This window comes from Helianthus annuus, chromosome 17 (assembly GCF_002127325.2).
Source record: "Helianthus annuus cultivar XRQ/B chromosome 17, HanXRQr2.0-SUNRISE, whole genome shotgun sequence".
Classification (NCBI taxonomy): Eukaryota; Viridiplantae; Streptophyta; class Magnoliopsida; order Asterales; family Asteraceae; genus Helianthus; species Helianthus annuus.
In genome coordinates, this window is record NC_035449.2 from 107,219,001 (window position 1) to 107,233,338 (window position 14,338).

At 44.0% G+C, this 14,338-nt stretch overlaps 1 protein-coding gene across 1 annotated transcript; it reads right to left on the minus strand.

The window, feature by feature from the left end:
* Positions 1-1,604: 1,604 nt before the first annotated feature.
* On the minus strand, positions 1,605-3,540 carry LOC110924768. The gene is made up of 2 exons (XM_022168759.1): positions 2,718-3,540; positions 1,605-2,527 (listed from the first exon to the last, which is right to left on the minus strand). Exons 1-2 carry the CDS (start codon positions 3,538-3,540, stop codon positions 1,605-1,607), a joined length of 1,746 nt encoding a protein of 581 aa, XP_022024451.1.
* Positions 3,541-14,338: the final 10,798 nt, after the last annotated feature.

A 14,338-nucleotide genomic window follows, 5' to 3' on the forward strand; every position in this document is an offset into this window, starting at 1 on the left:
GATCAGTACTTCTCTTCCTAGCCAAGAAGAGTCTAGCATTCCTCTCATCCCAAACGAAATAAGCAGTCGCACTAACCACCATTTTAGAGATGATGTGATTAGCTGTTTTAGACGTCGCGATACCCATTAAATAACCCAGAATGTGGCTCCAATGATGCTGAATAGAGGCCATATCTGCCCGGTCTTTCACCCCATCCCAAACTCTAGAAGCATACTCGCATTCAAAAAAAAGTGATCATGTGAATCTGGGCCTCTAGTACAGAGCGAGCAACACATCAGATTTAGATTTACATTACCCGAAGAGTGCCATTGATCATGATATCTTGTGTTTTTAATTTTCTGTTGAGAATCAACCACATGAGAAAAGCGTGCCTTGGAATAGCTTGGTGAAACCGCACCACCTTATTCCATTGAACTTCATCATGCATAATCCTAAGATCATCCCAAACCGTAGAGGAATTAAAGCTGGTATCAACCCCTTGTCGACTTCTCCATACTATTTGGTCCTTGCGTAAAGGGTCCAGGTCAACAACTTGAACTTGTTGAAGCAAAGGAAACCGGCTCACCCAATCCATCGGCCATCTCCATTCCCCATTAACTAGAATATCCGCCAGTTTCATGCTTTGCGTGAAACCCGTATTCGCTATCATTCTAGGAGTGATAAAGGATCTAATCGGACATATCTCATGCCACTTGTCAAATCAAATTAGAGTGTCTGTACCATCTCCAACCTTTACCCATATGTAGTTACGTATACTCGCTCTTAACTGAAGCAATTTCCTCCAACTCCAAGAAACATCATTCTTTAGTGGAATATCCCAAAAGCTTCTCTCTCTGATACGGTATGAATGAATCCATTTAACCCATAGAGATTCTCTATTATTAACCAAGCTCCAAATATGTGATACCATAAGGGCATTATTCATATCGTGCACTCTGCGAATACCCAAACCCCCTTCACATTTCGGTAGACAGACCATTCTCCATCTAACCTTCACTTTGCCTTTAATCTTATTTCCTTGAGACCACAAAAAAACATCTCATCTTCTCCTCTAGTTCATCGATAACCCGTTTAGGTAAAATGAAAACCGAAGCCCAAAAAATATGCATAGAAGCCAAGACCGAACGAATTAGCTGCACTCTACCCGCAAAAGACAAACATTTAGCTTTCCAGTAAGTGATTCTTAACTACATATTTTCAATAAGTCGTTACCATCCTTATATTTCAGCCGAGTAGATACAAGTGGAACCCCCAAATAGCGAATTGGAAGGACCCCCTCCTCAAATGACATAATACTAAGGATTCTCGCTTTCATCTGATCCTTAACATTACCAAAGAAGACAGTACTCTTCGCCATGCTAGGAACTAGACCCGACATAGACTTAAACAAGTCGATAGCCGTCATTATGACCCAAGCGGACTTATGGTCTCCTCTAGCAAAGATAAAAAAAAGATCATCCGCAAAACACAAGTTTACGATTCTTTGCTTTTCACATTTATTATGGAATCTGAAGTCATTAGAAATCAATACCTGCCGGTTTAATATCAACGTAAGCACTTCCATAACTATAGTAAAAAGATACGGAGACATTGGATCTCCTTGTCAAAGACCACGTTTCCCTTTGAAATACCCAAAAAGGTTACCACTAATTGCTAGCAAAAATGACGTAGATGAAACGCACGCCATAACCCACATGATCATCTTTGCATGAAATCCAAAACCTCGCAGAGTGTTCTCCAAAAAACTCCATTCGACCGTATCGTACGCCTTTTGGATATCATTCTTGAAAGCACATCTAGGAGGACCGAAGTTACGGTGATAGTTAGGCATAAGTTCCTGCGTTAATAGAATATTATCCGAGATCCTTCTCCCTGGCACAAACGCAGATTGGTTAATACCAACGATGTCCGCCAATCCATTCTTCATCCGCTCACTGATAATTTTACTAATACATTTATACAACGTATTACAGCACGAGATTGGCCTATAATTCGTTATAGAATCAGGAGTTGAGACCTTAGGGATTATCGAAACCACTGTATGATTGAGTTGTTGAAGGAGTTTACCATTATGGAAGAACTCTTTCACCGCACAACACACATCATTGCCAACCTCATTCCACGCCCTTTTAAAGAATACCGAAGTATAACCATCAGGCCCCGGTGCTTTATTCCCTGCTATCGAGAAAATAGCTTTTTTTATCTCATCATCTGTAACTTGTCTAACCATAAACTCTGCCTTCTCGTTTGACAACATAGTATGGAACAGGTCCGGTGTTGGCTGCGCACTAACATTTATTGTCGGCCCAAAGAATTTGGCATCATGATCGACCATAACATGGTAGACCATATCACCTTCAAAAACTTTACCACTCGCATCTTTAATAGAAAAAATTCTACTCCGGTGATTTTTCGCTTTGACAACATTGTGGAAATACTTAGTATTCGAGTCTCCCAGATCTAACCAATCCAACTTAGATTTCCGTTGAAGAAACAGAGCTTCATCTCTCACCGCTAACTTGTAAACTTAAAGTAATCTTGAACCTTTTTCCAATAAATCAGAATTTGTAGGGTCATTATCAATGGCACATTGGCACTCATCTACCTACTTTCTAGCCCGAATAACATTCTCATGTAAGTTCCCCTGTTGCTGCATGAGTTTTCGTAATGGACTCTTTAACAATTTCAGCTTCTTTACAATTTTAAACATACTTACTCCCTGGATATCCAAAATTCCAAATCCGCTTGACCTCCTCCTCAAAGCCTTCTTTATCCGCTAAAATATTAACGAATTTAAACGGTTTTGGCTTCTCTCTTGTAATATTTGGGAAAACTAGAATACATGGCGTATGATCCGAAGACCGATACAGCTTGAAACACGCAGCAGCTGATTGGAATGTGTCTATAAATTTTGAATTTCCAAGAATTCGATCAATTTTCTTAAACACAGCCCATTGATTCTGCTGTTTATTAGTCCAGGTGTAGTGAAGGCCCGACGCATTAATGTCAAACACCTCAATGGAATCCACACACTCCTTAAACTCAACCATCCCTATATTACTAGATGAAGAACCCGAAAGTGTATCTTCAAGAAATAACGAATAGTTGAAATCGCCCATAAGAATCCATGGTTTATCACGCATAAAGGAGTAATGCATACACAAATTTTCCCATAAAGCTATTCTATTTTTGTATTCGTTATCGGCATACACAAACGAGCAGAACACAGCTTTCATATCAACTTTAAAAACAATATGAGTATGGATCACTTGATCAGATTGTGCGAGGATCATAACATCCACCAGATTAACATCCCACCCCAGCATTATTCGAGTTCCCTTATTGCAGTGAGCCGCATTATCAGCCCAACTCCACGAAGCATAAACTTTATTACAAACATTATTAACGTTAGACACATTAACATGAGTTTCCAGAATGGCGCACACCTGTAAGTGATTTCCCTTTATCAGCTGCCGAACCTCTTTTTGTTTAAGGGCACGGTTCAACCCTCTAATGTTACACGCAGCTAAACTACCCATCAACACCCTCTTGACCGGGTGTGCTTGCACCCTCAGATTTTTTTTTATTGATCGAGTTCTCTTACAACAATGGTTATCATGCTAGCATCAATATGGCACCATTCGAAGCTCTCTACGGTCGAAAATGTCGTTCACCTGTCTGTTGGAATGAGGTCGGTGAAGCTCAGCTTACTGGACCTGAGCTCATTCTGGAAACGACAGACAAAATCAAGAAAATTCGTGATAATCTTGTGACAGCTAGAAGCCGTCAAAAGAGTTATGCGTGTCACACCCCCAAAATCCACCCGCGGAGTACCACCGCTTGGGAGCGTGACTGACCAGGATCAAGCCATCAATCATATCAAACATAGCATTTAGTAATAAAAGCAATTAATGTAACTCATCATGACATGACTGATGTTTCAAAACCAAACATTGTTTAAGTAGCGGAAGCATAGTAATGTAAACTCAAAATAGTTATAAGTTCTCGTATTGATCATGATCCACATCCCACAACGACCTGCTCCTCCCTGTGCAAGCTCCATAATGTACCTAAGGTCCTGCGAGGCATGCAGCAAATAATCAACACACTAGTTGAGCGAGTTCACAGAAAGTAAGTTCATAACATAGTGCATAAGTATAACTAGAGGGGGCTTCCCATACTAGTGTGTACTAAAGGTGGGGGCTTCCCAAACCTTGTGTTTATATTACTGGTGGGGGCTTCCCACGTTTATCCTTACTAATGAGGGCTTCTCATCAGTGGTACTTACTAGACTAACTTCCGACCATGTGTTCTTCTTTACTGAGAATAGGAATACGTACAGGGTCACGTAGGCTTTACGTGACGTGCCCTTCCCCGAGGACTTGGTACGCGTGAGGGCTACGTAGGCTTTATGCAGCGTGGCCTTCCGACCTGGAAGCCAGTAGATGGTATTGGGTTACGTAGGCTTTACGTAACGTGTCCTCCCGACCCGGGAGACAAATGGCAAATACTGGGTTACGTAGGCTTTACGTAACGTGTCCTGACTATCCTGAGGACGATGGTCTATAGTCTAGAGAATGCGTAGGTACGAGTAATCATCCCATATTCAACATATCCAACCCAATTCCCAACCCGGGAATCCCATGCCTTGGCTGTGTGAACTCACCTTGGTTTGCTCGGCAGATACACAAAGAGTACGAGTAAGCTAGTAAATGGTCAACCACGTCCTATCATGGTTATTAATCAAGTCAGGTTTTGACTAAGGTAGTACACGTGTGCATCACATATGTTAACACATTACCATTACGTATGCATGTAAACAGGTAAGAGTATAGCATTATCAATCATGTGCGATCCAATGTCTAAGCCCGAAATACAAACAACCCAAATAACATGTCAGCCCAAACGGATAAGCGGTCCAATAACATATCAGTCCACAAATTCAATCATTTGGTCCAAACGGTTGGGCCCGTGACAGTGTAGGCCCAAACAGATGTACGTGCAAAGGTGGTCTCGAGTCGCAACCGGCGATCTCGAGTCGCAACCGGGAGTTGCGAGTCACAGCAGGAGATTACGAGTCGCAACAGGAGGTTGCGAGTCGCAATGGTGATTTCGGCTCATCATGGTCCGGTTACGAGTCGCAACGGGACTCGCAACCATGGTCTCGGCTTGTGCTGTTGTGATCTCGAGTCGTGACCATGAGGTTTCGACTCGCAATCTGAGTCGCAACCGTGTGTGTAACTGATTTCCTGATTTCCTTAATTCAATCCCAATCACTTCCGTAACTTCAGCAAACAAGTTTGGCAGTTTCGGAAATCAGATCAAACTCACAATTTAATCAGTTTCAAAACATATTCAACCTGTTCATATCATGTTCAAGAACAGCATCAAAACTAAACCGATTCATAACCATATCATCATACTAGCTTGCAACCTAATTCTTTAATCACAGCCGGTTACCAAACAACATCATACCCGTTTAGACTAGATCATGCATTCACGAATCATATCAGCGTATCCGATTAAACAATACAAAATAGCCGATTAGTATTTTACCCGGTTCTAATCATACAATCTGAATACAACAAGATCAATAACAAAGATAGTAACATCAATCCGTTTATCATGTACACGCATATCATACACGTATCAACCGAAAGCTAACATAATCCTAACCGATCAATAGCCGATTACTAACAACAACAAGCATGATACTAGCCATTAGTGAAACACTTACCGGATTGTAGGATGAAAAGGTCTCGGCCGGTTCTAAGAGGAGACGAGGGAGAGAGAATGAGAGCTCTTAGGGTTCTTGTGTGTGTGATGTGAATTGTAACCATTGAGAAAAGAACCAAGTCCCTAAGTGTTTTGTTGTTTGCGCATAGTGGGAGTGGGCCGAGCCCAACTCGGCTACCTAATGGATCCGATTCCAAAGTGTGACCCAAACGGGCTTGTGTGATCGGTTTGTGTAGTTTGGGCTCGTGCAACACATAACATACATAACACATAACACACGTAAACAAATATTCATATAAAATCATATAATTCAGTTCTCATAAGCACGTAACGTTACATCAAAGCAAGTCTAAAGTTCGAGTTGTCACATTATCCCCAACTAATTGGAAATTTCGTCCCGAAATTTGGTATGCACTCACTGAGGAAGCTAGGTAAACTGTATTGTTCACTGATTTTCCTGGGGTGTCACATCCTCCCCCCGTTGATCTGGAATTTCGTCCCGAAATTCCGAAGTAGTAGCTTCAGTCTCAGTAGTGGTTGCATTGGTTTCGAATAACTGGGGGTACTTTTCTGTCATCCTGTCTTCGCGTTCCCAGGTGTACTCTGGGCCACGTTTGGAGTTCCAACGTACTCGAACAAGAGGGATTCTCTTGTTTTTGAGGACCTTCACATCCCGGTCCGTGATTTCTACTGGTTCCTCGACGAACTGCAACCGCTCGTCGATAGTGAGTTCCTTAAAAGGAATGATGAGGTTTTCATCTGATAGGCACTTCTTTAGGTTCGACACATGAAAGACATTGTGAACTGCCCCGAGTTCAGCTGGTAGTTTTAGCTTGTATGCTACCTTGCCAATCTTTTCTATGATTTCGAATGGTCCGACGTACCGCGGATTTAGTTTGCCCCGTTTGCCAAAACGTACTACACCCTTCCAGGGTGAAACTTTTAGTAAAACCCGGTCCCCGACCTGAAATTCCAAAGGCTTTCTACGCTTGTCCGCGTAGGCTTTCTGACGGTCGCGTAGGCTTGTCGTATCTGTGCAATCTTTTCTGTGGCGTCCACTACAATCTCTGGACCCGTGATCTGACTATCCCCCACCTCTGCCCAGCAGAGGGGTGACCGGCATTTACGCCCGTACAATGCCTCAAATGGAGCGGCTTGAATGCTGGTGTGATAACTGTTATTATACGAAAACTCCACCAAAGGGAGGTGCTTTTCCCAGCTGTTACCGAAATCGACAACGCATGCCCGAAGCATGTCTTCGAGAGTTTGAATCGTTCGCTCAGACTGCCCATCCGTCTGAGGGTGATATGCTGTGCTCATGTCTAATCGTGAGCCGAAAGATTTATGCATTGCTTGCCAAAGTTCTGACGTGAATCGTGCATCGCAATCCGAAATGATAGATGTGGGCACCCCGTGCCTCGAAACAACTTCTTTAAGATAGACGTCTGCTAGAGTGGAGAACTTATCCGTTTCCTTTATAGGTAGGAAGTGTGCAGACTTGGTGAGTCGATCCACGATCACCCATATGGTATCGTTCCCACGCTGGGATCTAGGTAGGCCTGTAACGAAATCCATGGAAATTTCTTCCCATTTCCACTGTGGTATCTTAGGCTGCTGAAGTAGGCCAGCTGGTTTCTGATATTCGACCTTGACTCTCGCACAGGTCAAGCATTTTCCAACGTACGTAGCAATGTGGGCCTTCATGCTAGGCCACCAATAAGTAGTGCTGATGTCGTGGTACATTTTATCCGACCCTGGATGTACCGAGTAGCGAGACTTGTGTGCTTCGTCCATTACGAGTTCGCGTAGACCGCCATAAAGTGGGACCCAAATACGCCCCGTTACATAGTAGGCGCCGTCTGCCTTCTGTTCCATCTGCTGTCGTGAACCGCGTAAGGCTTCAGCCTTGACGTTTTCGGGCTTCAATGCTTCTGCCTGAGCATCTCGTATCTGTGCAGGAAGGCTAGACTGAATCGTAAGCTGTAGCGCTCGCACGCGCCGAGGTAAAGTGTCCTTTCGACTAAGAGCGTCAGCCACAACATTGGCTTTGCCTGGATGGTACTTGATAGCGCATTCATAATCGTTCAGTAACTCGACCCATCGCCGTTGACGCATGTTCAAATCCTTCTGCTTAAGGATAAGCTCGAGACTCCTGTGATCGGTGTAAATCGTGCACCTGGTACCGTACAGGTAGTGTCGCCATATCTTAAGCGCGAAAACAACAGCTCCCAGCTCTAAATCGTGCGTCGTGTAGTTCCGTTCATGAATCTTGAGTTGACGAGAGGCATAAGCGATAACCTTGTCACGCTGCATTAACACACATCCAAGTCCCCGAATGGATGCATCACAATAAACCACGAAGTCATCTGTGCCTTCAGGCAAAGAAAGGATAGGTGCACTGCAAAGTCTATCATTTAGGTGCTGAAAAGCAGTCTCCTGAGGTTCTCCCCAGCGATAGGTAACACCCTTCTGTGTCAGTAGTGTAAGCGGCTGAGCAATCTTCGAAAAGTCTTTAATAAACCGTCTGTAGTAACCTGCCAGACCCAAGAATTGGCGTATTTCTGTTGGCGTACGCGGTGCAGGCCAGTTTCTGATCGAGTCTACCTTGGATGGATCGACATGGATCCCATCCCTGTTTACCACATGGCCTAAGAAGTGGACTTCACGAAGCCAGAAGTCGCATTTAGAAAGCTTGGCGTACAACTGTTCCTTCCGAAGGAGTTCCAAAATCAGACGAAGATGCTGCTCGTGTTCCTCCTGACTCTTGGAGTAAATCAGAATGTCGTCGATGAATACTATGACAAACTTATCAAGATAGGGTTTGCACACCCTATTCATAAGATCCATAAATACAGCAGGCGCGTTCGTTAACCCAAACGGCATGACAAGAAACTCGTAGTGGCCAAAACGAGTTCTGAATGCAGTCTTGGAGACGTCCTCATCCCGGACTCTCAGCTGATGATACCCAGACCTTAAGTCTATCTTCGAATAGTAACACGACCCTTGCAACTGGTCGAATAAGTCGTCGATGCGTGGAAGAGGATAACGGTTCTTCACCGTCACCTTGTTGAGTTCACGGTAGTCGATGCACATCCTGAACGTACCGTCTTTCTTTTTCACGAAGAGTACTGGAGCTCCCCAAGGCGAAGAGCTTGGACGAATAAAGCCCTTTTCCAAGAGCTCTTGCAGCTGCTTTGACAGTTCCTCCAATTCCGATGGAGCTAAACGATATGGTGCGCGAGCTATGGGTGCTGCTCCTGGAGCGAGCTCGATCTGAAATTCGACCTGACGATGAGGCGGTAAGCCAGGTAAGTCTTCAGGAAACACCTGAGGGTAATCACGTACAATTGGAATATCCTCCAATTTCTTTTCCTTTGCTGATGCGTCTGAAACAAGAGCCAAAATGGCTGTGTGACCCTTACGTAAGCATTTCTGAGCTTTCAAGAAAGAGATGATGCCAACCACTGCACCACTCTTGTCGCCTTGTACTTCGAGAGGTTCTTGGCCAGAACGTGGAATGCGAATAACCTTCTCGCTGCATAAGATTTCTGCCTGGTGTTGGGATAACCAATCCATCCCAATCACGACGTCGAAGCTACCCAAAACTATGGGAATGAGGTCGATAGAGAAAGCTTGACCAGCTAAGATAAGATTACAACCCTGAACTACGTGCGTGGCTTCTAGACTTTTACCGTTAGCTAACTCTACTACATGTTTGGTGGGTAAAAGTGTTGGTGCACGTTTTAGCAGTTGACACATTTTCACAGACATATAGCTTGTATCCGCACCCGAATTAAACAAAACAGTAACGTAAATATTGTCGAGGAGAAACTTACCCATAACCACATTGGGATCGTTCACTGCGTCTCCTCTTCCCAAAACGAAAGCTCGACCTCTTGCCTCGTTGCCATTATTGTTGTTGTTCCCGCCGTTGTTGTTATTCCCGTTGCCCTGGTTATTATTGTTGCGATTCTGGTTCTGGTTCAATTGAGGGCAATCGCGTTTGTAATGACCTTCCGCCCCACACTGGAAACATCCCCGGTTTCCACGCTGTGGCTGCTGCTGCTGCTGCTGGTTCTGTGGAGCGGGTTGCTGAGGCTGCTGATTCTGATTCGCAGGCCGTGGACTCCTACAGTCTTTGGCCTCGTGACCCATTTTAAGACACCTTTGACAACGACCCTTATTACACGGTCCATTGTGATGTCTGTGGCAATTGTAGCACTTAGGTTGACTTCCCTGATATCTCCTCTGTCTGTGACCACCAGAGGATTGCTGACTGGGACTCTGATAGTGGTCAATTTTCTGCTGCTGAGCTTGTGGCTGAACAGATGCTGAACCTTTACTAGAATCTCCTTCCCACTTTCTTTTACTGTCACCAGATGTAGCAGGAGTAACTGATGGAGTGACTGTAGTAGTAGCGTTGACACGCTTAGGCAGTTTATTCTGATCCACTGCCTGATCGGTGATGCGATGAGCGAGACGCTGGATTTCCTGGATGTTGTCGAGGTTAGCCGAGGTAACGTGGCTCTGGATTTCTGGTGCCAATCCCTTGAGATACATCTCAATGCGCTTGTATGGAGGGTCTACCATAGTTGGACACAGAACGGCCAGCTCATTCGACCGCTTAGTATACGCTTCGATCTCTGATCCAACCATTTTCATATTATACAGCTCGTCTTCCAGCTTGTGAATATCTTCACGCGTGCAATACTCATGCTTGATGAGTTCTTTGAAATCGTTCCATGGGGTGGCGTTAGCAGCTGCCAACCCTAAGATTTGAACTTGGGCGTTCCACCAAGTTAATGCTATTCCTTCCAAAGTACCGGTGGCAAACTTGACCTTGCGAGCCTCAGGGCACTCGCACATTTCGAATACTGATTCTAGCTTTTCAAACCAGTGGAGGAGTCCCACTGCCCCCTCGGTGCCGCTGAAAGAATTTGGACGACAGTCCATGAAGTTCTTGAATGTGCAGACAGGCTGCTGCGCGTGTTGACCTATTGTGTACGAATAGGACGAAGTTAAACACGAGTGTTAATGTAGGATCTAAAGATCCTAGTGTGTGCCTATACTGCAGGATATACTACCTGCTTGAGCTGCTGCAACTGCCGCAGCAACTTGAGCTTGAACGAGAGCCTCTAGCTGGGCTTGTGTCATGTTGATTCGTCCAGACATGATCTTCATTGTAACAAGTAGCATAGGTAAGAATGGTTCGCGAATAGGGCGATGACAGAAAAGTGTAAGCACGTAGGGATTCTCATGCTATAGTATCATGTGTATCTAAGCGTAATGCGAGCAAAGTTCTAAACAGTTCTAGCAAACAGGCAATAAACATAAACCTTATTACCTAGGATGTCGAGTCTTGCACGTGGAGTGAAGCGTCGTTGTGGATCGTTGAGAGCACTGTACTGGTTATAGTCCGGTTTTAATAAAAGTGTTTTCCCATATTAAAACCAAGTTCTCTATAACCAATGGCTCTGATACCAATCTGTCACACCCCCAAAATCCACCTGCGGAGTACCACCGCTTGGGAGCGTGACTGACCAGGATCAAGCCATCAATCATATCAAACATAGCATTTAGTAATAAAAGCAATTAATGTAACTCATCATGACATGACTGATGTTTCAAAACCAAACATTGTTTAAGTAGCGGAAGCATAGTAATGTAAACTCAAAATAGTTATAAGTTCTCGTATTGATCATGATCCACATCCCACAACGACCTGCTCCTCCCTGTGCAAGCTCCATAATGTACCTAAGGTCCTGCGAGGCATGCAGCAAATAATCAACACACTAGTTGAGCGAGTTCACAGAAAGTAAGTTCATAACATAGTGCATAAGTATAACTAGAGGGGGCTTCCCATACTAGTGTGTACTAAAGGTGGGGGCTTCCCAAACCTTGTGTTTATATTACTGGTGGGGGCTTCCCACGTTTATCCTTACTAATGAGGGCTTCTCATCAGTGGTACTTACTAGACTAACTTCCGACCATGTGTTCTTCTTTACCGAGAACAGGAATACGTACAGGGTCACGTAGGCTTTACGTGACGTGCCCTTCCCCGAGGACTTGGTACGCGTGAGGGCTACGTAGGCTTTACGCAGCGTGGCCTTCCGACCTGGAAGCCAGTAGATGGTATTGGGTTACGTAGGCTTTACGTAACGTGTCCTCCCGACCCGGGAGACAAATGGCAAATACTGGGTTACGTAGGCTTTAGGTAACGTGTCCTGACTATCCTGAGGACGATGGTCTATAGTCTAGAGAATGCGTAGGTACGAGTAATCATCCCATATTCAACATATCCAACCCAATTCCCAACCCGGGAATCCCATGCCTTGGCTGTGTGAACTCACCTTGGTTTGCTCGGCAGATACACAAAGAGTACGAGTAAGCTAGTAAATGGTCAACCACGTCCTATCATGGTTATTAATCAAGTCAGGTTTTGACTAAGGTAGTACACGTGTGCATCACATATGTTAACACATTACCATTACGTATGCATGTAAACAGGTAAGAGTATAGCATTATCAATCATGTGCGATCCAATGTCTAAGCCCGAAATACAAACAGCCCAAATAACATGTCAGCCCAAACGGATAAGCGGTCCAATAACATATCAGTCCACAAATTCAATCATTTGGTCCAAACAGTTGGGCCCGTGACAGTGTAGGCCCAAACAGATGTACGTGCAAAGGTGGTCTCGAGTCGCAACCGGCGATCTCGAGTCGCAACCGGGAGTTGCGAGTCACAGCAGGAGATTACGAGTCGCAACAGGAGGTTGCGAGTCGCAATGGTGATTTCAGCTCATCATGGTCCGGTTACGAGTCGCAACGGGACTCGCAACCATGGTCTCGGCTTGTGCTGTTGTGGTCTCGAGTCGTGACCATGAGGTTTCGACTCGCAATCTGAGTCGCAACCGTGTGTGTAACTGATTTCCTGATTTCCTTAATTCAATCCCAATCACTTCCATAACTTCAGCAAACAAGTTTGGCAGTTTCGGAAATCAGATCAAACTCACAATTTAATCAGTTTCAAAACATATTCAACCTGTTCATATCATGTTCAAGAACAGCATCAAAACTAAACCGATTCATAACCATATCATCATACTAGCTTGCAACCTAATTCTTTAATCACAGCCGGTTACCAAACAACATCATACCCGTTTAGACTAGATCATGCATTCACGAATCATATCAGCGTATCCGATTAAACAATACAAAATAGCCGATTAGTATTTTACCCGGTTCTAATCATACAATCTGAATACAACAAGATCAATAACAAAGATAGTAACATCAATCCGTTTATCATGTACACGCATATCATACACATATCAACCGAAAGCTAACATAATCCTAACCGATCAATAGCCGATTACTAACAACAACAAGCATGATACTAGCCATTAGTGAAACACTTACCGGATTGTAGGATGAAAAGGTCTCGGCCGGTTCTAAGAGGAGACGAGGGAGAGAGAATGAGAGCTCTTAGGGTTCTTGTGTGTGTGATGTGAATTGTAACCATTGAGAAAAGAACCAAGTCCCTAAGTGTTTTGTTGTTTGCGCATAGTGGGAGTGGGCCGAGCCCAACTCGGCTACCTAATGGATCCGATTCCAAAGTGTGGCCCAAACGGGCTTGTGTGATCGGTTTGTGTAGTTTGGGCTCGTGCAACACATAACATACATAACACATAACACACGTAAACAAATATTCATATAAAATCATATAATTCAGTTCTCATAAGCACGTAACGTTACATCAAAGCAAGTCTAAAGTTCGAGTTGTCACAATGCGGATATGCGACGCAAGCCCCTAGAATTTCAAGTCGGAGACCATGTCCTACTCAAGGTGTCACCTTGGAAGGGAGTGGTGAGATTTGGAAGGAAAGGAAAACTTGCACCACGATATGTCGGACCATTTAAGATTGTTGAAAGAGTTGGAAAGGTTGCCTACTGATTAGAGCTACCTGCAGAGCTTGGAAATATTCATCTGACTTTTCACGTGTCCAATTTGTGAAAGTGTTTAGCTGACGTTGATCTTCACATTCCTCTTAACGAGATCCAAATCGATGAAACGATGCACTTTGTCGAGAAACCTGTGGAGATAGTGGACCGTACATTCAAACAGTTGAAGAACAAACAGATTCGATTAGTCAAGGTTCGCTGGGAATCCAAACGTGGCCTAGAGTTTACTTGGGAACGTGAGGACCAGATGAAGGCGAAATATCCGCAATTGTTCTCACAATTTTCCTCTAGTTAAATTTCGGGACGAAATTTCCTAAAGTAGGGGAGACTGTGACAACTGTGCTCTTTAATCGATGAACAATGCAAAACAATGTTAATTATTAATAAAACAATGTGCTTTGGTGTTACTATATGTGTTTTATGTGTTTGGTGATTTTACAATTTGATCCGATTCAATTTCAAGCTCCAAATCGCTTTCTGGAAAGTTATACGCAAACTGGTGCGTAAACGCAATCACTTAAATGCGACAAACACTCTGGGATAGTGAAATAGGCTTGACACACCTTAAATAACCTTCACATAACTTAGAAATAAGTTTTGGATGGTTTGGTGTATCGAAAACAAGTTGTTTCGATCA